This window comes from Plecotus auritus (genome assembly GCF_963455305.1).
Source record: "Plecotus auritus genome assembly, chromosome: 8".
NCBI lineage: Eukaryota > Metazoa > Chordata > Mammalia > Chiroptera > Vespertilionidae > Plecotus > Plecotus auritus.
The window spans coordinates 139098719-139121402 of record NC_137782.1 but is presented as its reverse complement, the minus strand read 5'-3'; the positions used below and the strand labels follow the sequence as shown (position 1 = coordinate 139121402).

The 22684-nt window shown below is 39.8% G+C and overlaps 1 protein-coding gene across 1 annotated transcript; it reads left to right on the top strand.

The window, feature by feature from the left end:
• Window positions 1-138: 138 nt before the first annotated feature.
• On the top strand, window positions 139-22117 carry PEX13 (peroxisomal biogenesis factor 13). The gene is made up of 4 exons (XM_080686059.1): window positions 139-559; window positions 12555-13249; window positions 17821-17946; window positions 19618-22117. The coding sequence occupies exons 1-4, from the start codon at window positions 468-470 to the stop codon at window positions 19914-19916; spliced, it is 1212 nt and encodes a 403-aa protein (XP_080542185.1). The 5' UTR covers window positions 139-467; the 3' UTR covers window positions 19917-22117.
• The last annotated feature ends 567 nt before the right edge of the window (window positions 22118-22684 follow it).

Sequence of the window (22684 nt, the reverse complement as noted above, 5' to 3'; positions counted from 1 at the left end):
CGGGAGGACTGAATGCGCTATCCCTTGCTTGTTTGCAGAAAAATCAGTAAAACTGCCTGGACTGCCGCCACACACACCCCCGCCTCTCCCGCGAGTGGAGGTGTGCGTGGGACAAAAGTCCACACCTGAGCGGGATTAGTCTCAGAGAAGCTTCCGAGGGACTCCGACATTTAAGACATTGTAGCCGCTGCCAGAAATGTCGATGAGCCTTTGACTTTAGGAGGTTTGGAAATTCTTTCTTTGGCAAATAAAAAGAGAGCCTCTCTCTCTCTCTCTCATGGGTTAGTGGCATCCTCCTATCCTCCTGCTCCAGCTAGCAAAGCCCCACACGCCACGTGCTGGCCGCACGAGTGGGCGGGGTGGAGGGCTCGGCGCTCTGCTCATCGTGCCTGGTGCGCGAGCTGTGGGTGCGCCGGGGCCGGAGTCTCAGCGCTCAGTCGCCTCGGAACGCTGCGCAGGCGGAGGAGATGGCGTCTCAGCCGCCGCCTCCCCCGAAGCCCTGGGAGACCCGCCGGATTCCGGGGGCCGGGCCAGGGCCAGGACCCGGTCCCGCTTTCCAGTGAGTGTGGGATACTTCAGGCCGAGAGTTTAGTGGGCCGGAGCGGGGCCTTGTCCGGAGGCGGTTGGGGCCGTTGTGGGGGCGAGGTTCCCCTCCCCCTCTCCCCCAGCCCCAAGCCTTGAAGTGGGGTCGGGGAGGGGATACTGGGGCAGCTTTGTAATCTGACCGCAGTTTCTGACCCGTTGACTGTTGGCATGACGTTCTCCAGGGTCACGGGCTTGGAATAAAGGGGGAGGCTTCCTGCCCCTTTCTGGTTGCGGAACACCTTGACGCCACCGCTGGACCCCCTTTAAAGCGGTAGACTTTTGAACTGTAGCGGGTAAGCGTGACGTTTGCCCAGCCCCGGCTGGAAGGGGAGCAAAGTCTCTCTAAAGCTTTGAACAGCCTCTCGGGTAATTGGAGGAAGCCCAAAAGGTCCCTTTTACGCAACTGGGACCTCAGCCTGTTACACACTTGGCGTTGTTTTCCAGAATCACTGTGCCGTGTGTCGTGCAGAGATTTGGAGAAGCGACTTTAAAGCCGGAGTTCTAAATCTAAGGCCTATGGATGGCCTTTGTGCGCAAAACAGTGTGTGGTTTTTCTAAGGCCTGTGGTTTTTGTTGTGTGTTGTTTTTTTTTTTTTAATAAGTATTGAATGGGTTTACAACTCAAAAAAAGGTTAAAATAGTATAAGAGAGAGTTTCACAGCCTTCTGTTTGTGGATTTGGACATCCTACTTCCGATGATGAAACTGGAATGTCACATAACCTAATACATAAAAATCCCCAACATATTGGAAAGTATTTCTCCTATGCTTAAACTCTTGTAATAATTTATTTAAACGGCATGATGCTTGAACGCAACAGCTACTTAATGATAGATACTTAATAAGTAATAAGCTTTAATTATGCTGTTAAGCTGGGGTGACACTTTCTACTACCTTTTTAATGAGTAATTTGACTTACTAAAAATTTGGACTGTTCTTTGGAACAGAGAGGTTTTATTCTTGCATCTGTTAAAGTTCTGTTTATATAAAATTAACCATTTCCCACTCTTTTTTCATTGTGAATTATTTTAAATATGTAGAGACTTGTGGAGAGTAAGATAGTGAATACGTGTGTATGCATTCACTCCCAGCTTTAAAAAATAATATTTTGCCAGATTTGCCTCGGGTTCTAAAAAAAATTAAAATTGGAGAAACAGATAAACCCTCCCATTCTGTTTCCTGCAGTAACTACTTACCCTATTTGGTGTTTAGTGTACCCAATAGCTTTTATACTTTATCTTATATTTCACTACTTAGCTTTGTGTGTATATATATTTTTCAAACTATCATTTTGCAAAATGTGTTTCCAGTTAAACCTATATAATAAAAGTCTAATATGCTAAGTGTCCCGTCAGCCATTCAACCAATCAAAGCGTAATGATATGCTAAGGCCACTCAACCATTCGCTATGACGTGCACTGACCACCAGAGGGCAGATGCTCCGACCAGTAGGTTAGTTTGCTGTTGGGGTCCGGCTGATCGGGACTGAGCGAGATGGGCGGGACATGCCCTGGAGCCCTCCCGCGGTCCCTCCCCAGTTGGCCAACCTCCTGCATTCCTCCCTGGCCCTGATTGTGCATCAGTGAGGTCCCTCGGCCTGGCCTGCACCCTCTCGCAATCTGGGACCCCTTGGGGGATGTCGGAGAGTCGATTTTGGCCCAATCCCGCAGGCCAGGCTGAGGGACCCCACTGGTGCAGAAATTGGTGCACCAGGCCTCTAGTATCCTATCCAATAAAAGAGTAATATGCAAATCAACCATCACTCCACTACACCCACAAGCCAATCAAGAGCAAGTATGCAAATTAACCTCAACCAAGATGGCTGCAGCCACAGAGCAAGCAGGAGGGAGGCTTGGGTTTCCCCGGTGATGGAGGAAGCCAAGCTTTCCACACACCCTGGAGGGCCCAGGCCTCCACTCAAGGCTACAAAGTTTCAATTATAGAAGATAAATAAATCCCAACAAAAATGTCAGCAGCCACAGAGCTGGAGAGAGCAGGAAGCTAGGGTTGCCCCCGGCAATGGAGGAAGCCAAGCTTCTGCAGCCCTGGCCTGTCTTGGCCTCTGCTTAAGGCTACAAAGTTTCAATTGTAGAAGATAAATAAATCCCAGATACCAGGGCCTCTGCTTGGGTCGCTGGGGGGCGTGGCCGGCCTGCAAACCACCACAGGCCCCTCGCCCAAGCCGCCCCATGCCCAAGGGAACCCCCACCCTGATCCGGGACACCCTTCAGAGCAAACCAGCTGGCCCCCACCCATGCACCAAGCCTCTATCCTATCTGATAAAAGAGTAATATGCAGATTGACCATCACTCCAACACACAAGATTGCTGCCACATGTGGTCAAAGATCCTGCCCCCATGTGGACACAAGATGGCCAGCCGGGGAGGGCAGTTGGGAGGGACCAGGCCTGCAAGGGAGGACAGTTGTGGGCGATCAGGCCAGCAGGGAGGGCAGTTAGGGGTGACCAGGCTGGCAGAGGAGGGAAGTTGGGGGCGACAGGGCCTGCAGGGAAGGGCAGTTGGGGGGGGCCCAGGCCTGCAGGGGAGAGCAGTTGGGGGGGGGACCAGGCCTGCAGGGGAGGGCAGTTAGGGGGGTCAGGCCTGCAGGGGAGAGCAGTTAGGGGTGACCATGCCTGCAGGGGAGGGCAGTTAGGGGCAAACAGGCTGGCAGGGGAGCAGTTAGGCATCAATTAGGCTGGCAGGGGAGTGGTTAGGGGGTGATCAGGCTGGCAGGCAGAAGCAGTTAGGGGCAATCAGGAAGGCAGGCAGGCAAGCAGTTGGGAGCCAGCAGTCCTGGATTGTGAGAGGGTCCTAGATTGGAGAGGGTGCAGACTGGGCTGAGGGACACCCCCCCCCCGTGCACGAATTTTGTGCACCGGGCCTCTAGTTATATATAAATTAGTGGCCCAGTGCACAAAATTCGTGCACGGGGCGGGGGAGGGAGTGTCCCTCTGTCTGGACGGAACCCTCTCCAATCTGAGACCTCTCGGGGGTTGTCTGACTGCAGTCGGACATCCCTCTTGCAATCCAGGACCGCTGGCTCCTAACCACTCACCTGCCTGCCTGCCTGATTGCCACTAACCACTCTGCATGCTGGCCTGATCGCCCCCAACTGCCCCCCCCTGCTATCCTGATCACCCCCAACTGCCACCCCACCAGCCTGCTCACCCCCAACTGCCCCCCCTGCCAGCCTGATTGCCCCTAACTTGCCTCTGCCTCAGCCCCACCACCATGGCTTTGTCCGGACAGATGTCAGGAAGGTCTCCCGGTCTAATTAGCATATTACCCTTTTATTAGTATAGATATTATTTATTTTGAGTTTATCTTGTTCATATATATACTGTAGCTCATTTTAGTCGCTGTAGGATAGTCTGTTATATAAAAACAAACTTTATTTGCTCTGTTGTAGATTTTAAAGTATTAGTTGGTACATATTAAAAACTGCTGCAATGAACATTCTTGTGCCTTTCTCCTTTTCCACATTTGCAACAGGTTTTCTAATGTGTTACTGTAAGTGGAATTGCTTGGAAGGGTGTTTACCTTCAAGTACTATTGCCAAGTTATTCCCCAAAGTGGTTATATATTAGTTTTTACTTTTCACTAGCAAGGTATTCTGTTTTTCTACATTCTTTCCAGCACTTGATACTGTGGGGGTGTAAAAAAATAACTTCCTTCTGACCTTTTTAAGTTCTTCTAGCTGGGCTAATGATCCAATTAACAGAGACATTAATAGCAGAAAATGTACAAAATTTATTACAGGTGTACATGTAGGGGTGCCATATGAATGTGAGACCCAAAGAAACATTGAGCAGTTTATATGCCATTTTGGACTAAGGAGAAGTGGTGGGGAGTGTGGTTTGGGACTTTATAGGGCAGGAAAGCAATTCACATGGAGATCGAAAAGCAAATGTTTGGTAAATAAATGTTTGCTGGGCCATCTTTAACAATAGGATACTGAGAGGAGTTTGAATAAATGGGTCTTGCTAGGTTCCTTCGTGGCTGTCATACACAGTAGTTTATATTAAACTCTATCTATGATGATATCTCTCTGGAGCAGATCCTCTATCAAAATTCTTTTTTAGCCAATTAGGGAAAGGTTTCTTTCTGTCTTTTGTCCTTAATTACCAGCTTAAAATCAATATCCCAAAGGGCTTATTTTGGGTAGCAAAATTTTGTCCCTCTCAATGATGTTATTTTTTTAGTACTATATTTGCCAGTCTAATGGCTGTGAAATGCTATTTCATCTTTACACTTCTCTGATTAGTAGTTAAGATAGAGCATTTTTTTTGAAAACTTATTAACTATTTGAGTTTTTTCTGTTCATTTTCTTTTGGCTTTATGTTTGCTTATCAATTTGTAGTAGTAATTTATTGTTCATACTAATCCTGTTTTCTTTGTTTTTAATATCTTTTAGTCTATGGCTTATTTTCTTTATATTCATGTTCATTTATGTTTTACAGGTACTTTTAATTTTAATATAGCCAAAATGTTCATATTCTTTGTGCTTTTTGTATCTTGGTTAAGAAATCCTTTCTCTTCAAATCAGGAAAATTTTCCTTTTAAATGTTCTTTTTTTCACATGTATGTCTAATCCACCTGATACTGAGTTTGTTGTACAAAATCAATGTGAAATAGGGAATCTAATTTCTTTCCATGTGGATAACTAGTTGTCCCAGTACTATTTATTCATCTCCATATTAGTTTATAATGCTATCTATGTCATATCAAGTTTTCCTAAATGTGTGGTTCTGTTTGAGGTACTTTCTGATATATTCTGTTAGTCTGTCTATTCTTATGCTAGCATCACACTGTCTTTATAATAAGTTTTGATATTTGGTATGTCAAGAGCCTTCACACATTGCTATTCTTTAAAATTTGTCTTTATTACAATTAGCCTTTATTGAAAGACTTATTGGGATTTTTATTTGAACTTTATATTTTATTGGAACTTTTATTTTAATGATCAAGTAAGTCCATCTGTGAATATTGTATCAAGTACAGTTGGTGAGAATTTTGACTTTGTCTTAAATATTTTGTATTGTCTCCATAGAGTCCTTTCTCATTTTTATTTTTTAAAATACATTTTTATTGATTTCAGAGAGGAAGGGAGAGGGAGAGAGATAGAAACATCAATGATGAGAGAGAATCATTGATCTGCTGCCTCCTGTGTGCCCTACACTGGGGATCGAGCCTGCAACCCGGGCATGTACCCTGACTGAGAATTAAACCATGACTTCCTGGTTCATAGGTCAATACTCAATCACTGAGTCATGCCGGCCAGGCTCTATCCTTTTTTGTTTTGTAAAATAAAGATATCCAGCATAATTCAGACTTAATTTATTCTTATTATTTGGTTTTAATTTTCTTATGTTTCATTTTGACAATCTTATCATTTACAAATAAGCCTAGCCAACATTCTTGTATTGATCTGACTTTCATTGGAATATTTCTCAAGTCTCACAATTAAGTATAACATTTGCTTTTTGGGTTGTGGGCTCCATCCCCAGTAGAGGGCGTGCAGGAAGCAACCAATCAGTGATTTCTCTCTGATCATAGATGTTTCTATCTCTCCCTCTCCCTTCCTCTCTCTCTCTTTAAGAAAAAAAAAACATTAAAAGGAGAGAGGGCACTGAGAGATGATTTGGAAGTTCTGTGTAAATGGGACATCTCAGATGTTGGCCTATACTGTACGAGGGTGAAATGGTGAGCAGACTTTATTAGTAGGGATGAATGGAGCCCATAGCCCAGGCATGTGCCCTGACCTGGAACAGGAGACCTGGTGCATGGAACTATGCTCAACCAACTGAGCCACACAGGCTGGGCTGCTCTTTGTTTTGATAGCTTTCCTAATGAACTATCTCTCTACCATGCTCAGGTTTTTATTATGAAGAAGTATTGAATTTTATGAACAACTTTAATGCATCTGTTGAGAACGTCATGTGGAAATTGTATCAGTTAACTTTCTAATGTTGACTATCTTTGCATTTCTGGGTGAACTATGCTTAATTGTGATTATTTTGTAAAATACAATGCTGAATTCTGTTCTGATATTTTAAGATCTTCGCATGTATGTTCCTAGTTGAAGTTGACCTACAATTTTATTTCTTTGTACTATCATACTTTTCTGGTTTTGTATCAAAGTTGTCTAACTTACAGAATTTTTTCTGTTGAGTCTAATTTCTATTTATTTATAGGTATACTGTCTTTTCCTTAGTAGCCTTTAAGGTTTTACCTGATAACCTTGGTCCTCTGCAGCTTTGTTAAGCTCTATCAGGGTGTGAGTATGTAAGACATACATATATACCTTTCTATTTTCTTTTCCTCCTACTCAGTAGCTACAGTGTTCATTCTGAGGATACATATCTTTCTTTAATTCAGGAAAATTCTTACCAGTTATATCTTTATATATTATTTGAGCACTTTTCTTTCTCATCCTTTCTTCTGGAACTCATATTAAACGTTGTATCAGGAATAGTTTCTGCTATAAGTAACATCGGGCATACTGTGCTTTGGACTATAAAGACATTTATTGTTTAGTTAAGAAGTATAAAGATCTATTCAGCATTGTCATCAAGGAATCTACATTTTTCCTGTCTAACTCCCCACCCTCGCCCCCCCGCCCATCACCTTTCTAACAGTTTTGGCTATCTCTGTCTTATTCTTACTCCTAAAGGAAGTTTCTCTGACTGTTTTCAAGATTTTCTCTTTGTTTTTGGTTCTCAGCAGTTAAACTTTGGTGAGCTTCACTGTGATTTTCTTTGTGTTATTTTGGGTGGGATTCATAGAGATACTTGAACTAATGTGATGTCTTTCATTAATTTCAGAAAAGTCTCAGCCATTATCTCTTTAAATATTGCTTCTGCCCATCATCTTTTCACTCCTTTGACTCCAGTTACATATATGCTCTATATTTCACTCTACACCCTATCTTACACTCTTTTTGTCTGTATTCCTTTGTTTTTCATGCTTCATTTTGAGTATTTTCTTCTGAACTCTCTTCCAGTCTACTGATTTTTTTCTTTCAGAGTGTCTAATCTGGTATTAAGCCAGTCAATAAATTCATGGTTTCAGGTATTTGTGAGTGTGGGTTTTTTATTTCTTTCTTTCTTTTGGTTTTAGAATTTCCATTTGGTTTAGCTTAATAGATTTATTTTCTGCTGAAAAAAAATCTCAGTCTTTTCTTTTTACCTTGAATATATTGGTCATAGTTGTTTCAAGTCTCTGCCTAATAACTCCATTAGCAGTATCCCCTGTAGATCTCTGTATTGCCTGATGTTGCTCTTTTTTAAAAACATGTAATTTTGACATTATATAGGCCTAATTATTTTTTAATGAAAGCTGGACATTGTATATAGACAATTTAAAACAATTTGTGGCCTCCCTAACCGGTTTGGCTCAGTGGATAGAGCGTCGGCCTGTGGACTCAAGGGTCCCGGGTTCGATTCTGGTCAAGGGCATGTACCGTGGTTGCAGGCACATCCCCAGTAGGGGGTGTGCAGGAGGGAGCTGATTGATGTTTCTCTCTCATCAATGTTTCTAACTCTCTATCCCTCTCCCTTCCTCTCTGTAAAAAATCAATAAAATATGTTTTTTAAAAAAAAACGATTTGTAGCCTAAGATGATATCTTCCTCTGGTGAGTTTTACTTTTGACAGGCACCTGGGGCCACTAGCAATTTGGGATCATTTGAATCCAATCAAGAATTGAGCTTATTTCAAACTGTGGTTTTAGTTCCTCCAAGGACTAGTCCTATTTCCGTAAACCTTCTTACCCTTTCTCCTAGCTGGCATATGGCCCTTTAAGGTCCCAGTTTAAAGGGTGGGGGGTTACATTAGCCCCAGGAATCTATTAAAACCACTGCTCAGCTTCTTATCCTATCAGGCATCTCTTCCAGAATTGGCCCTTGCCCCTTGAGAAATATCTCAAAATGGTCTCTCTAGGTTTTGGCTCCATAATTCCTCAGTGCCTTGTTCTCTCATGCATTAAACAGACAATTTTATACTTTTTCTAGCTTTTCTAGTTGTTTTCAGTGTAAGGTTTAGTCTGATTACCTAAAATGCCATTATGTGAAGTGGAATTCCCCAAGTTCTGTATTTCCATTCTGTTCCTTAGATTTTTTGTTTTTTTTTTTCTTGCCTCATAGTTGCAAGATAATCACTGTGGTTGTGGGCATCATGTATAAGATTTGTACAACCAAATGCAACCTGTGAACCTTAATTTAATTTTTGTTTAAAAAAATTGACACTGAGCACACTATTTTGTTAAACTGGTATTTTCCTGATAACAAAACTTTATCTGTGAAGAGGGGATGTGTTGATTTACATTATGGTGCAAGCTCCTTGTCTGGTAGATTGGCCTTTTGAATAGCAGTGGTTACAGGATGATTGGGGAAGGAAATATCCAGAATGAAGCACAAAGTGACAAAAGGACAGAATATACAGAAAGGAAGGGAAGAGATTTAGGGGATGAAGTAAGGTATAATTTACACAAATAGAAAAAAAATGAACAGTCCTGTAACTCTAGGGTATCCCAAAAAACATATACACACACTTTAAATAATTATAAAAGCCGTGTTTATTAAAATACATTTCATTTTCAAAATTGAGCTATCAGCTGTTAAAGTGTTTTTGGGGAACACTTTTTGGGGAACACGCTTATTAAAGCAGTGCTTCTCAAAATATTTGTGTAATGCCAGTACATTTGTAAAATACAGTAAAAATATCATAGTGTCAAATTACTTAAACACTTAACCTCATTTTCTGTAATTTAATAGATTGATACAAATGGTTCATAAACTAGCACTGGTCCACAGAACATACTTTAAGTAGCATACTACTAAAGAAATAGAATTCATAATTAAAATCCTTATTACTAAGAGAATTCTAGGCAGGCCCCTCTGGTAAATTTTACAAATTTTTAAAGAAGAAATAATATACAAACTTTATAGAACAAAAGGAAATACTTCTCAATTCTTTTTTTTTTTAAATATATTTTATTGATATTTCACAGAGAGGAAGGGAGAGGGATAGAGAGCTAGAAACATCGATCAGCTGCCTCCTGCACACCTCCCACTGAGGATGTGCCCGCAACCAAGGTACATGCCCTTGACCGGAATCGAACCCGGGACCTTTCAGTCCGCAGGCTGACGCTCTATCCACTGAGCCAAACCGGTTTCGGCCTTCTCAATTCTTTATAAGAGACCAATTTAACCTTGATACCCAAACTTGATAAAGACAATAAAAACAAATTAGGGCATTCTCTTATGAAAGTAGATAGAAAAATATCTTCAACAAAATACTGGCAAAACAAGTCAGGAGTATATCATGGCTATTTAGTTTTACTTCAGGAATGTAGGTTGGCTTTAACATTTGAGAATTAATGTATTTCATCATCCTATATAATAAAAGGCTAATGTGCAAATCGACTGAATGGCCTAACGACTGGTCACTATGACGCACACTGACAACCAGGGGGCAGACGCTCAACACAGGAGCTGCCTCCTAGTGGTCAGTGCACTCCCTCAAGGGGAGCGCCGCTCAGCCAGAAGCCAGGCTCATGGCTGGCGAGTGCAGCGGTGGTGGCAGGAGCCTCTCCCGCCTCCGCGGTAGCACTAAGGCTGTCCAACTGATGGGGAGTGGGCCTAAGCCGTCAGTCGGACATCCCCCAAGGGCTCCTAGACTGTGAGAGGGCGCAGGCCGGGCTGAAGGCCCCCCCCCTTTCCGCCAAGTGCACAATTTTCATGCACCGGGCCTCTGGTATCCTATATAATAAAAGCCCAGCGATCAAACAGTGGAACAACCAGAATGACCGGTCGACCAGTTGCTAAGATGCGCACTAACCTCTAGGAGTCAGACGCTCAACGCAGGAGCTGCCCCCTGGTGGTCAGTGTGCACCCACAGTGGGAACACTGCTCGGCTGACTGGGATGAGCAGCTGCTCTCTGCAGCGGGAGCAGCTGCTCAGAGGGCAGGTCCACATCCGGTCAGCTGACCTGGATGAGCGGTTTCTCCTGCTGCAGCCACTCAGTTGACCAGGATGAGCAGTGCTCCCACAGCGGGCCAATCCCCACAGGCCATGCCCCCCACCAGTGCACGAATCCCGTGCACCGGGCCTCTAGTTAAGAGAATAAAGGAGAAAAGTCATAATCATCTTGATAGATGCTGAGAAATTATTCGATAAAGTTCAATGTTTATTAGTGGTAAAAACTTTTAACAAACAAATAGAAAAGAAACTTAAATTTACAACAAACCTACAGCAAACATAATACATAATGGTGACCTGTTGAAAACTTTCCTTTGAGATCAGGAATGAGACAAGGATCAGGAATGTTATTTTCACTAGTCAAGATTATACTGCATGTTCTAGATGCAAAACCTTAATAAGCAAAACTGTAAGAATTGAAAAAGAAGTAATAAGCCTATCAATATTCATATACACTATAACTGCAAATCTTAAGAATCTAGAAAATCCAAGAGAAGAATCCAAAACAAGGTTGCTGGATACAAGGACCATTATTTTTTAAATCAGTTATTTCTGCATAACAGTAACCAAGTGAAATTTTAGAAAGACATCATGTACCAAAAAATAAATAGGAATAAACCTAAAGGAAGACCTCCATATAATAAGCTATAAAACATTACTTAGAGTCCACAATTTTTAAAAACCACTTTTGAGAAAAATATTTAAAAGACCTAAATAGCTGTGGGTGGTTTGGCTCAGTAGATAGAGCGTTGGCCTAAGGAATGAAGGGTCCTGGGTTCGATTCCAGTCAGGGCACATGCCCAGGTTGTGGGCTGGATCCTCAGTAGGGGGCTTGCAGGAGGCAGCCAATCAATGATTCTCATCATTGATGCTTCTATCTCTCTCTCCCCTCTTCCTTCCTCTGAAATCAATAAAAATATTTTTAAAAATATTTTAAAAAAGCTAAATAAATGGAACATATATTGTATTAGTGGGTTGAAACTCTTAATATTATAAAGACATTGATGACCTCAAATTAACCTGTAGATTCAATGTAATCCCAAACAGAATCTCAGTATGGTTTGGGGTGGGGGAAGTGGGATACAGAACTTCCAAGTTCTGATTCTAAAGTATACATGGAAATTTAAGGGATTAAATAGCCAAGACACACTCTTTTTATTTTTTTTAATCCTCACCCGAGGGTATGTTTTTCAGAAAGAAACATAGATAGATGTGAGAGAGAAACTTGATTGGTTGCCTCCCATACATACCCCGACCAGGGATTGAACCCTCCACCCTTCAGTGCCTGGGACAATACTCCAACCAACTGAGCCATACCAGCCAGGGTGATCCAAGACACTCTTGAAGATGAAGAACATTGTGGGAGGACTTGTTTTATTGGACTTTTAAATCTATTATAAAACTGTAGTAATTATGATACTGTCATTTAGGTACAAGTATGGACAATATCTAGCAACCAACCCTGAGAAAATGGACAAGCGTCTTAAAAAGAAAGTACAGATTGAAGATAGTACAAATAATGGCAGCATAAGTGAACAAGAAAATAGAGTTATTCAGCTATTTTATCTTACACATTTTGTCTTAACACAGATTCTAAGCAACTGGATATTAGAGACTATTCCTTTTTTTAAATTTTGATAACATTTTTTAAAATATATCTTATTGATTTTTTACAGAGAAGAAGGGAGAGGGAGAGGGATAGAGAGCTAGAAACATCAATGAGAGAGAAACATTGATCAGCTGCCTCTTGCACACCTCTTACTGAAGATGTGCCCGCAAACAAGGTACATGCCCTTGACCGGAATCGAACCTGGGACCTTTCAATCCGCAGGCCGACGCTCTATCCATTGAGCCAAACCAGTTAGGGCTATTCCTTACTCTTAACATATCTTCAGTAGAATCTCATAACACTAGATATCGGAGGTGTTTAATAGTTCATTTAAATTGAACCTATTGTGTTTAAGTTACTATTTTGAATTTTGTTTGTTTTAGATCTGCTGATTTGGGTCCTACTTTATTGACAAGACCTGGACAACCAGCACTTACCAGAGTGCCCCCACCTATTCTTCCAAGGCCATCACACCAGACAGGAAGTAGCAGTGTGAACACTTTCAGACCTGCTTACAGTTCATTTTCTTCAGGATATGGTGCCTATGGAAATTCGTTTTATGGAAGCTATAGCCCTTATAGTTATGGATATAATGGGTTAAACTATAACCGCCTCCGTGTAGATGATCTTCCGCCTAGTAGATTTGTTCAGCAAGCTGAAGAAAGCAGCAGAGGTGCATTTCAGTCCATCGAAAGTATTGTACATGCATTTGCCTCTGTCAGTATGATGATGGATGCTACCTTTTCAGCTGTGTATAACAGTTTTAGGGCTGTATTGGATGTAGCGAATCATTTTTCCCGATTAAAAATACACTTCACAAAGGTTTTTTCAGCTTTTGCATTAGTTAGGACTATAAGGTATCTTTACAGACGGTTACAGCACATGATAGGTTTAAGAAGAGGCTCCGAGAATGAGGACCTATGGACAGAAAGTGAAAGAACTGTGGCTTGCCTTGGTGCTGATGACAGAGCAGCTAACTCAGCAAAATCTTGGCCAATATTCTTGTTCTTTGCTGTTATCCTTGGTGGTCCTTACCTAATCTGGAAACTGCTATCTACCCACAGTGATGAAATAACAGGTAAGAGTAAGAGAATAGGTTCTGAAACCACATAACAATCTCAGATTTCAAGAATAGATTTGTTACATTAACATTCTTTATATTTATTTGTATTTAATATTTTTGATCAGTTATATTTTTAGTTCAGAACTGGAAAAGAAATACATAGCAAAAACAGGCTTGTTGATTCATTCATTGTTCATTCAGAATAAGAGTATACATTACCTAACTACTATTTACAAGGTACTGAATTTGATGCTATGGGGTATACATAGAACATAATTCCCTTTTTTCTAAAAGTTAATTGGCAGGGAGATGAGTAAGGTACATATACAGGTAACTGTGATGAGACAGAAAGAGTGGTAAGGAATAGGACAATTGGGGAAAGATAGGGTTTATTGAGCCTTTTTTATATGAAAGACACTACTAAGTATTTTGTATTTTATCTCACTTAATTTTTACAGTAACCCTAAGAGATGGGAATTACCTTCATTTTACAAGGGACAAAACTAAAGTTCAAAGAAGTCACTTGCCCAAGGTCACATCTTTAATAAAATAGGACTAGAAACAAAACCAGGCCTGTTTGTTAAGTTCCTTCTCCACCCACTGGTACCGAATGCTATCTCAATTTAGAAAAGCAAAGCTAGTTTTTTGGGGGCAGCTATTAGTATCCAAGAAGTAGCATTTAAGTTAGATTTTTGAAAGACAGGTAACATTTCATCAGTTAGGTAGGGAAAAACAGACTGAAAGGCACATAGATCCATGGAACACAACAGAGAACCCAGAAATCGACCCAAGCCATTATGCTCAATTAATATTTGACAAAGGAGGCAAGAGCATGCATTGGAGTCAACAGTCTCTTCAATAAATAGTGCTGAGAAAATTGGACAGATACATGCAAAAAAATGAAACTAGACCACCAACTTACATCATACTCAAAATGGGTAAAAGACTTAAGTCATGAAACCATAAAAATTCTAGAAGAAACTATAGGCAGCAAAATCTTAGACATCTCTTGTAGCAGTCTGTTTACAGATACATCTCCTAAGGCAAAGGAAACTAGGGAGAAAATAAACAAATGGGACTACATAAAAATAAAAAGCTTCTGCACAGCAAAAGAAACCATCAACAAAACAACAAGGGAGCCCACTGTAGGGGAGAACATATTTGGCAATGGTACATCTGACAAAGGGTTAATACCCAAAATACATAAGGAACTCATACAACTTAACAAAAGGAACACAAACAATCCAATTTAAAAATGGGCAAAGAACCTAAACAGACACTTCTCCAAAGAGGACATACAGATGGCCAAGATACATGAAAAAATGCTCAAACCCACTGATCATCAGAGAGATGCAAATTAAACATCAATGAGGTATCACCTCACACCTGTCAGAATGGCTACCATCAACAAATCAACAAATGACAAGTGCTGGCAAGGATGTGGCGAAAAGGGAACCCTAGTACACTGCTGGTGGGAAAGCAGACTGGTGCAACCATCATGGAAAACAGTATGGAGTTTCTTCAAGAAATTAAATATGAATCTGCCATTTGACCCAGTGATCCCACTTCTAGGAATATATCCTAAGAAACCCGAAGCACCAATTAGAAAGAGTGTATGCATCCCTATATTCATAGCAGCACAATTTACCATAGCTAAGATCTGGAAACAGCCCAAGTGCCCATCAGTAGATGAATGAATAAAAAAGCTGTGGTACATTTATACCATGGAATCCTATGCAGCGGTAAAAAAGAAGAATATCTTACCCTTTGAGACATCAGGAGGGACCTGGAGAATATCATGTTAAATGAAATAAGTCAGAGAAAGACAAGTATCACATGATTGCACTCATGTGGAATCTAAGGAACAAAATAAACTGATGAACAGTGGATCCAGAGAGATGGAACAGAGTGTGGAATCTCAGTGAAGGCAGGCAGGGGAGGGTGAGTGGGTGGGAGGTAATCAAAGACCTTGTATGCATATATGCATAACCCATGGACATAGACAATAGGGTGCTGAAGGCCTGGGATGGGGGGCAGGGGCAGGTTGGAGGTGGTCAATTGGGGGAAAGAGGAACATGTAATACTTTGAACAATAAAAAAAAGAGACTGTCAAGCAGATGAAACAGCTTGAACAAAAGTACATAGGCAGGGAATATGATATTCAGCAGCTGACCTATCCTATATAATAAAAGGGTAATATGCAAATTGACCCTAATGGCGGAATGACCAGTCGCTATGACAGGCACTGACCACCCGGGGCAGACGCTCAACACAGGAGCTGCCCCCTAGTGTTCAGTGTGCTCCCACAGGGGGAGCTCCGCTAAGCCACAAGCCTTTCTAATTGGTGCTTCAGGTTTCTTAGGATATATTCCTAGAAGTGGGATCACTGGGTCAAGTGCTGCGGCAGTGGCAGTAGCTTCTCCTGCCTCCTCCTGGGCTGCCAGAGGGATGTCTGACTGCCAGCATAGGCCCGATCCCCCGGGGAGCAGCCCAAGCTGGCAGGTGGACATCCCATGAGGGGTCCCGGACTGCGAGAGGGCACAGGCTGGACTGAGGGACCTCCCCCGCCCCCCTCCCCCCCCCCCCCCGAGTGCATGAATTTTCGTGCACCAGGCCTCTAGTAGCATAGAACAAAAGGATAATAAGGTTGAAGGCTAATAATGGATGCTCTTAATCAGGGGTCCTCAAACTTTTTAAATAGGGGGCTAGTTCACTGTCCCTCAGACCGTTGGAAGGCCGGACTGTAGTTTAAAAAAACAACTATGAACAAATTCCTATGCGCACTGTGGGCCCGGGACGAGTCAGCTGCTAAGCAGGACAGGCAGCGGCACCCGGTGGGCTGGATAAATGTCCTCAGCGGGCCGCATGTGGCCCACAGGCCGTAGTTTGAGGATCCCTGCTCTTAATCTTCATTTAGTAAGGAAAGGATGTGTTTTTTTGTGTGTGGTTTTTTTAAGCAGACTTATACGTGTAAACAATGTTCTAAAGAGATTGGTCTGTCTCAAGTGTTTGAATTTCGGGATCCACTTATATGCTGATTTTTTTTTTTTCCCAATAAGTACAATCAGCCCTTTGTATCTTTGGGACTCAAATCCATGGATTCAACCAGCCATGGATCAAAAACAGTATTTTCACATTCCCAACCATTGATGAAAAATACTGCTTTTCATTTATTGTTAGTCAAGTCCACAGATACAAGGGACAGACTATAGAGTCAAAGATATACATGGACTTTGGACTGCACGGGAGTCAGCACTCATAACCCCCTGCATTGTTCAAGGGTCACCTGTAAAAGAGCGATAGTGCCATAGGAAGAAAAATAAGAGTGTTGCAGACCCAGGGTTAGGAAGTGGGGTTACAGTGCTACACCAGTCAGGGAATCTTCCCTTGAGGTAAGAGACTAAGACCTGCAGCTGTTTGAGTCATAGGGAATAACAAAGGTATGTAAGTGGTAGTGTGCCTGGCGTGTCATGTGAAAAGCAAGGAAGCCAGTGGGAAAGAAGCAAAGTATGAATAGCAAGAGATGAAGGAGGGAAGAATACAGTGTTTTGGGATCTCCATGCAAGTGAAAAGGAAATTTCCATATTTCAAAGTCTGTTGAACTATGCACTTGAGAAGTCTCCACCTAAATGATTTTCATTTGGAAGTGAATTAGTCTCTAATGTAATGACATGACATACATTAATACAAAAGAAGAATGTACAGAATTCTCTATTTGTCTACTTATAGATGGATATACTCAATTAAAACCACAAGTTCAGTGAATTAATATCAGGATTTGTCAGTACCTGTCTGTATGAAAAAATATTTTCAAATATGAAATACCTCAAATGTTTTTATATATGAGCATTAACAGATGAACATTTGCATATGATATGATGTGATGATAGAAAACACTACAGTTAAACCCCAAAATATTATCCCACCCCCAAAATCCCAGTCTTCTCAGTAGAAGACCTATATTATAAAAAAAGAACTCAATTTTTTTTAAAAAATATATTTTATTTTTTACAGAGAGGAAGGGAGAGGGAGAGAGAGTTAGAAACATCGATGAGAGAGAAACATCCATCTGCTGCCTCCTACACACCCCCTACTGGGGATGTGCCCACTACCAAGGTACATGCCCTTGACCGGAATCGAACCTGGGACCTTTCAGTCCACAGGCCGACTCTCTATCCACTGAGCCAAACCAGTGAGGGCAAGAACTCAATTTTTATTAAATTTTGAGTTTTGTCAAAAAATTTATGGAAAAGTTTTTCTTTCGTTAAATAAGTACAATATCTTCAATTTGCCTCATTACCTACAAAGTCTAAAATATTTACTTACTGTCTTGCCTTTTATAGAAAAAGTTTGCTAACCCTTGGCCTAAAGTAAGGGAGCTAGAATTTTGAGCTTAAGAAAAGGAAAAAGCTCATAATAGATATCCTAGTGAACATACTGTTGACTTTACATCATGTTAATTATAGAATTTAAGGGGTGGCTTTTCTTGACAAATTTATGTAACTTGCAAACCAGAGCCAGTAAAATATCTTCATCTTTCTTGTAAGTTTTACTAACCCAATTTTCATTCTTAATTTGGTTTGTAGACAACACCAACTGGGCAAGTGGTGAGGATGACCATGTAGTTGCTAGAGCAGAATATGATTTTGCTGCCCTATCTGAAGAAGAAATTTCTTTCCGTGCTGGTGATATGCTCAACTTAGCTCTCAAAGGTAACAAAACATGAATAAATTGAAATTATCTGTGAATTTTTAGAATTTGTAAATGTATTAAAACTGCAACAAAATACTGGTGATTGTTAGTTAACTCAGAAGTAATTACTAGGAGTTCACTTTTCGTGTCTATTTTGAACTTTCAAATCTGGGTGGTCGGGGAGAAATGGCCCAAATAGTGGTTCTAATAATATTTAACTGAGATAAGGAAAGAGCTTGTTTATATAATCTCTTCTAAACCCAAACGCTTGAAGTCCAAACTCTTAATCACTACACAAAAACATGAGGTAAACACTAAATGTAATAAATATAACAAACCAAAGAAATTATCTAGCATCATTTAAGTATCCCTTTCCTCCTTTGAATGCTGGGGCTGTTACTGCTTTTTTTTTTTTTTTTTTTTTTTTTTTTTTTTTTTTTTTCACTTGAATAGTATTTACTTCAGAAACTTCAACATAAATATTTTAGGAATTACTGTCATGAAATATTTGGACCAGGTCACCAACAGTTTTTAACAGGTCTAGACAAAGTGGCTTTTTTCTTCAGCTATCTCCAGTAATGAAAATCAGAATTTTTGTTGATTTACAAAAAAAAGATTCTTTGTATGTTTATGAGGATTCAGGTTTGCTACAAGTCACATGTTGGTAAACATACTGGTAATAATAATAACCTCTGTCATTTATAGAATACTACTTACTATGTACAAGGCACTATATTTTACATGTTTTACTTAACCCTTATAATAATAATGCTGTAAAGTGCGAACTATTACTACCTTGTCCCTGTTTTAGACATGAGAAAACTAAGCCTCAGAATTTTGAGTAAATTGTCTAGAATCACAAAACTAAGATGTGGTGGAGCTGGACTATGAACCTAGGTTTATCTGACTTTGGAACCACTTTGGCTGTTTCCCATGCTGTCTATTAAATGGGAGCTTTAGCCCAGCGGTCACCAACCTTTCAGACCTCACAGACCACCAGTGGCCCACCCCAATTGCTGGCCAAGGGACCCCACTCATGCATGAATTTGTGCACCAGGCCTCTAGTGTGTAAATAATTTAAAATTTTGGATCCAATTTGCTAAACCTCTGCCACATCCCCTCATACACAAAATCTCGGCTCTAGCAATTATATTCATGTTTTCCATCTAGTGAAAATCACATCTTATTATTTTGAATTTCAAAAGAATGATTTCTTTATAAGTTGTCTTTTTTTATTTATTTATTTTTTTTTTTAAATATATTTTATTGATATTTTACAGAGAGGAAGGGAGAGGGATAGAGAGTTAGAAACATCGATGAGAGAGAAACATCGATCAGCTGCCTCCTGCACACCTCCCACTGGGGATGTGCCCGCAACCAAGGTACATGCCCTTGACCGGAATCGAACCCGGGACCCTTCAGTCCGCAGGCCGACGCTCTATCCACTGAGCCAAACCGGTTTCGGCTAAGTTGTCTTTTTTTAATATGTATTTTTTTCTTTTAAATATATTTTTATTGATTTCAGAGAGGAAGGGAGAGAACTAGAAAGATAGAAACATCATTAATAAGAGAGAATCATTGATTGGCTGCCTCCTGCACGTAACACAGCTTTTACTTAATATTTTACTATTACTTTTCTGTTGGACCTCCAAAGTATGTTATAATTACAAGGCTGTCTTTTCTTTCATCAGAACAGCAACCCAGAGTGCGTGGTTGGCTGCTGGCCAGTCTTGATGGTCAAACAACAGGACTTATACCTGCTAATTATGTCAAAATCCTTGGTAAAAGAAGAGGTAGAAAAACACTGGAATCCAGTAAAATTTCCAAGCAACAACAGCCTTTGACCAACACAACACTAATTAAAGGAGCCACAGCTGCTGATTCTTTGGATGAACAGGAAGCTGCCTTTGAATCTGTTTTTGTTGAAACTTGTAAGGTTCCAGTTGTACCTGGTTCCACTGGAATAAGTGGAGATAAACAAGATCTTTGATATCTTTTATGTTTGCCTGCAGTTGAACTATAGAATACTTTTTAAAAATTACTTCTTATATAGGAATTATTCTGTAGTCCAATGAACACACTTACTGCTATTCCAGGTGTTTTGCTGCTAGAATTGTTAAAGTTGTACACTAGTATGTTGGTCTAGTGACCTGGTTACATTTTACAAGTTATTGGGCCACAAGAATATTTGTTTCACCTAGATTTTAAGATTATGAAAAATGTTTTATTTTCATCTTATTTAAAAATCTATGTTTATTGCCTGGCCCAGTTTGAGAGTTGTCCTGTACACCAAAAAGTTTGCAGGTTCAATTCCTGGTCAGGGTATATACCTAAGTTTTGGGGCACATAACAGAGGCAACCAATCTCTCTCTCTCTCTCTCTCTCTCTCTCTCTCTCTCTCTCTCTCTCTCTCTCTCTCTCTTTCTCTTTCTCCCCCCCCCTTTCTCTCCCCCCCCGCCGCGTCTCTAAAATCAATAAACATATTCTCAGGTGAGGATTTTTTTTAAAAAGTAAAACTGAAGGAGTAAGAGTAATGAACTACAGAATGTACTATTTGTTACAGTAGGGATTATTAATGTTTTTAAAATTCTACATTGTCTTGAAATCCTCAGAATGAGTGCTAATATATGAAAACAGGAAAAAAGGCTAATTTTTTTACAACTTTAATTATATTGAATAATAAAAATTTGCTGATCTGTATTACATTCAATCTTGGGTTTGTTTTAGGCAATAAAATGTTTTTGCCCACTAATAATTGATACTATTATCATTTATTGTGTTTTTAAAAATTTATCTTGGAAAGGTCACTAGAAGCATTGTGAAGGAGATGGTTCTAGAGTATACTTAGCCCTAATAGTTTTCCCTGCTACTAAAAAGGCTGACATTTATCTTTCTTACAGATTATTTTCATGTCTTTCTTACAGATTATTTTCATTTCTTCTGAGGAGCAAATACTTTTTTCCCCTTACAATATGACTAGTTTTCATCCTGGTTGAATCAGGATATAGGAAAGATTTACTTTCTCTTTCTCCAACCAGAACTCAAGTCCTTGGAGTTTGTGCATAATGATATAATCCTAGCATTTAAAATATTTTCATAGATTCTCTTCTTCTCACTAATATAATTACTTTTCAAGAGTACATATTCATTCAGGCTGTTCATTGAAAATACACTTTATTTTAGGTTTAGTTTTTACTACTTGAGGCTATAAATAAAATTCTGAATTGCCATTTAACATATAATAAAGCTATTTGACTTTTTTGTTTAATAATGATTTTAAATGCAGTTAAATTTCAGTGAATATTTACACACAAAATAGGAAAATTTGTATACTTGCTGTGATTATACTATGAAATAATACTATTAGGAATACAGGTGTATAAGAATATATTCACAGGTATATTATTTCCCATTTTTGTTCTAGTAGAGGTTCTGCTTTGTTTTGTTATAGAGTAATAGAAATTTTATTCTTGAAACAATTTTTTGATAAATTATTAAATTTGATGTTGAGACATCTGAACTGAATTCTATAAGTGAAGTGTAGAGGTGAAATGTTGAGTCTATTTAGGTTAGAAAAGGTGAGTCTTTACAATAGAATTTGTGACTGGTATTAAAGATGTAGAGGGGAAAGAGTATAGAACAGAATGAATAACGAATAATTTCACTTTTCTTAAAGTGTTTATTGTAATCTTTTTTATTCTGACAATTTTAGCATACTTTTTTAGATGATATTAAATGTAATGTTCAAGGCTTCAATATTGTTATTTTTAGGAACTTATTTAAGGAATACCACTTTACAGAAATTACTAACTAAAATCAAACATTTTCAGTTAAATAAAATAATAAATCACAAGTTACAATAAGAAAACAGTTTTATTTACAATTTTTTTCTAATTTTATTTTATCAGTTTAGAAAGGAAAAGGTAAGAGGACAATTAATTTTCATGTTTTAACATGCTATTTATGTACTTGATTTAGGCTTTCAGTTTGTCATAATTACACATTTACTTGAAGCTAGCAGTCCTTTATCTTTACTGGAAAAAACAAATTAAATGCAGTTAAAATTTTATTTTTAATTGTGAAATTACTTTTACTGGACAATAAAAATACATTAAACTTGAGTGACAATTTTTAAGATAAACTGTTAACTCTTCTTGCAGGATTGGAATTGATATAAAAAGTCTCTATTTTTCATCCTGGCTGGTGTGCGTCAGTGGTTAGTCGCCTGACCTCAAACTGAAGGGTCTTGATTCCTGGTCAAAGGCACATAGCTGGGTTATAGTTTCTATCCCCAGCCCAGGTCGGGTGCGTTCCAGAAGCAACCAGTCGATGTGTCTCTCTCACATGTCCATCTCTCTTTCCCCTCCCTCCCTCTCTTCCTTCCACTCTCTCTAAAAATCATTGGAAGATCTAGCCAGTTTGGTTCAGTGGGTAGAGCATCGGCTGTGGACTGAAGGGTCCTGGGTCGATTCTGGTCAAAGGCACATAACCCCAGTTGTTGGCTTGATCCCCGGCCCTGGTCAGGGCGTGTGTGGGAGGCAACCAGTCGATAGTCTCTCTCTCACATCAATGTTTCTCTCTCTTTGTTTCTCCCCCTTTCTTCCACTCTTTCTAAAAATAAATGGGAAATTATCCTTCGGTGAAAATTAACAACAATAAAAAGTATATTTTTCTTCATATCATTGTGTATACTAACTATTGCAAACCAATGTGTCCTATTTTTTTGTGAGTTAAGTAATATTAGATGCCCAGCCAGTG

Bases quoted from the DNA above. Each gene is read 5' to 3' on its own strand.
- PEX13 (XM_080686059.1), top strand. From the start codon at position 468: ATGGCGTCTCAGCCGCCGCCTCCCCCGAAGCCCTGGGAGACCCGCCGG. The intron at 560-12,554 runs GTGAGTGTGGGA...TGTTTGTTTTAG, and splicing joins GGACCCGGTCCCGCTTTCCA to ATCTGCTGATTTGGGTCCTA. The intron at 13,250-17,820 runs GTAAGAGTAAGA...TTTGGTTTGTAG, and splicing joins CCACAGTGATGAAATAACAG to ACAACACCAACTGGGCAAGT.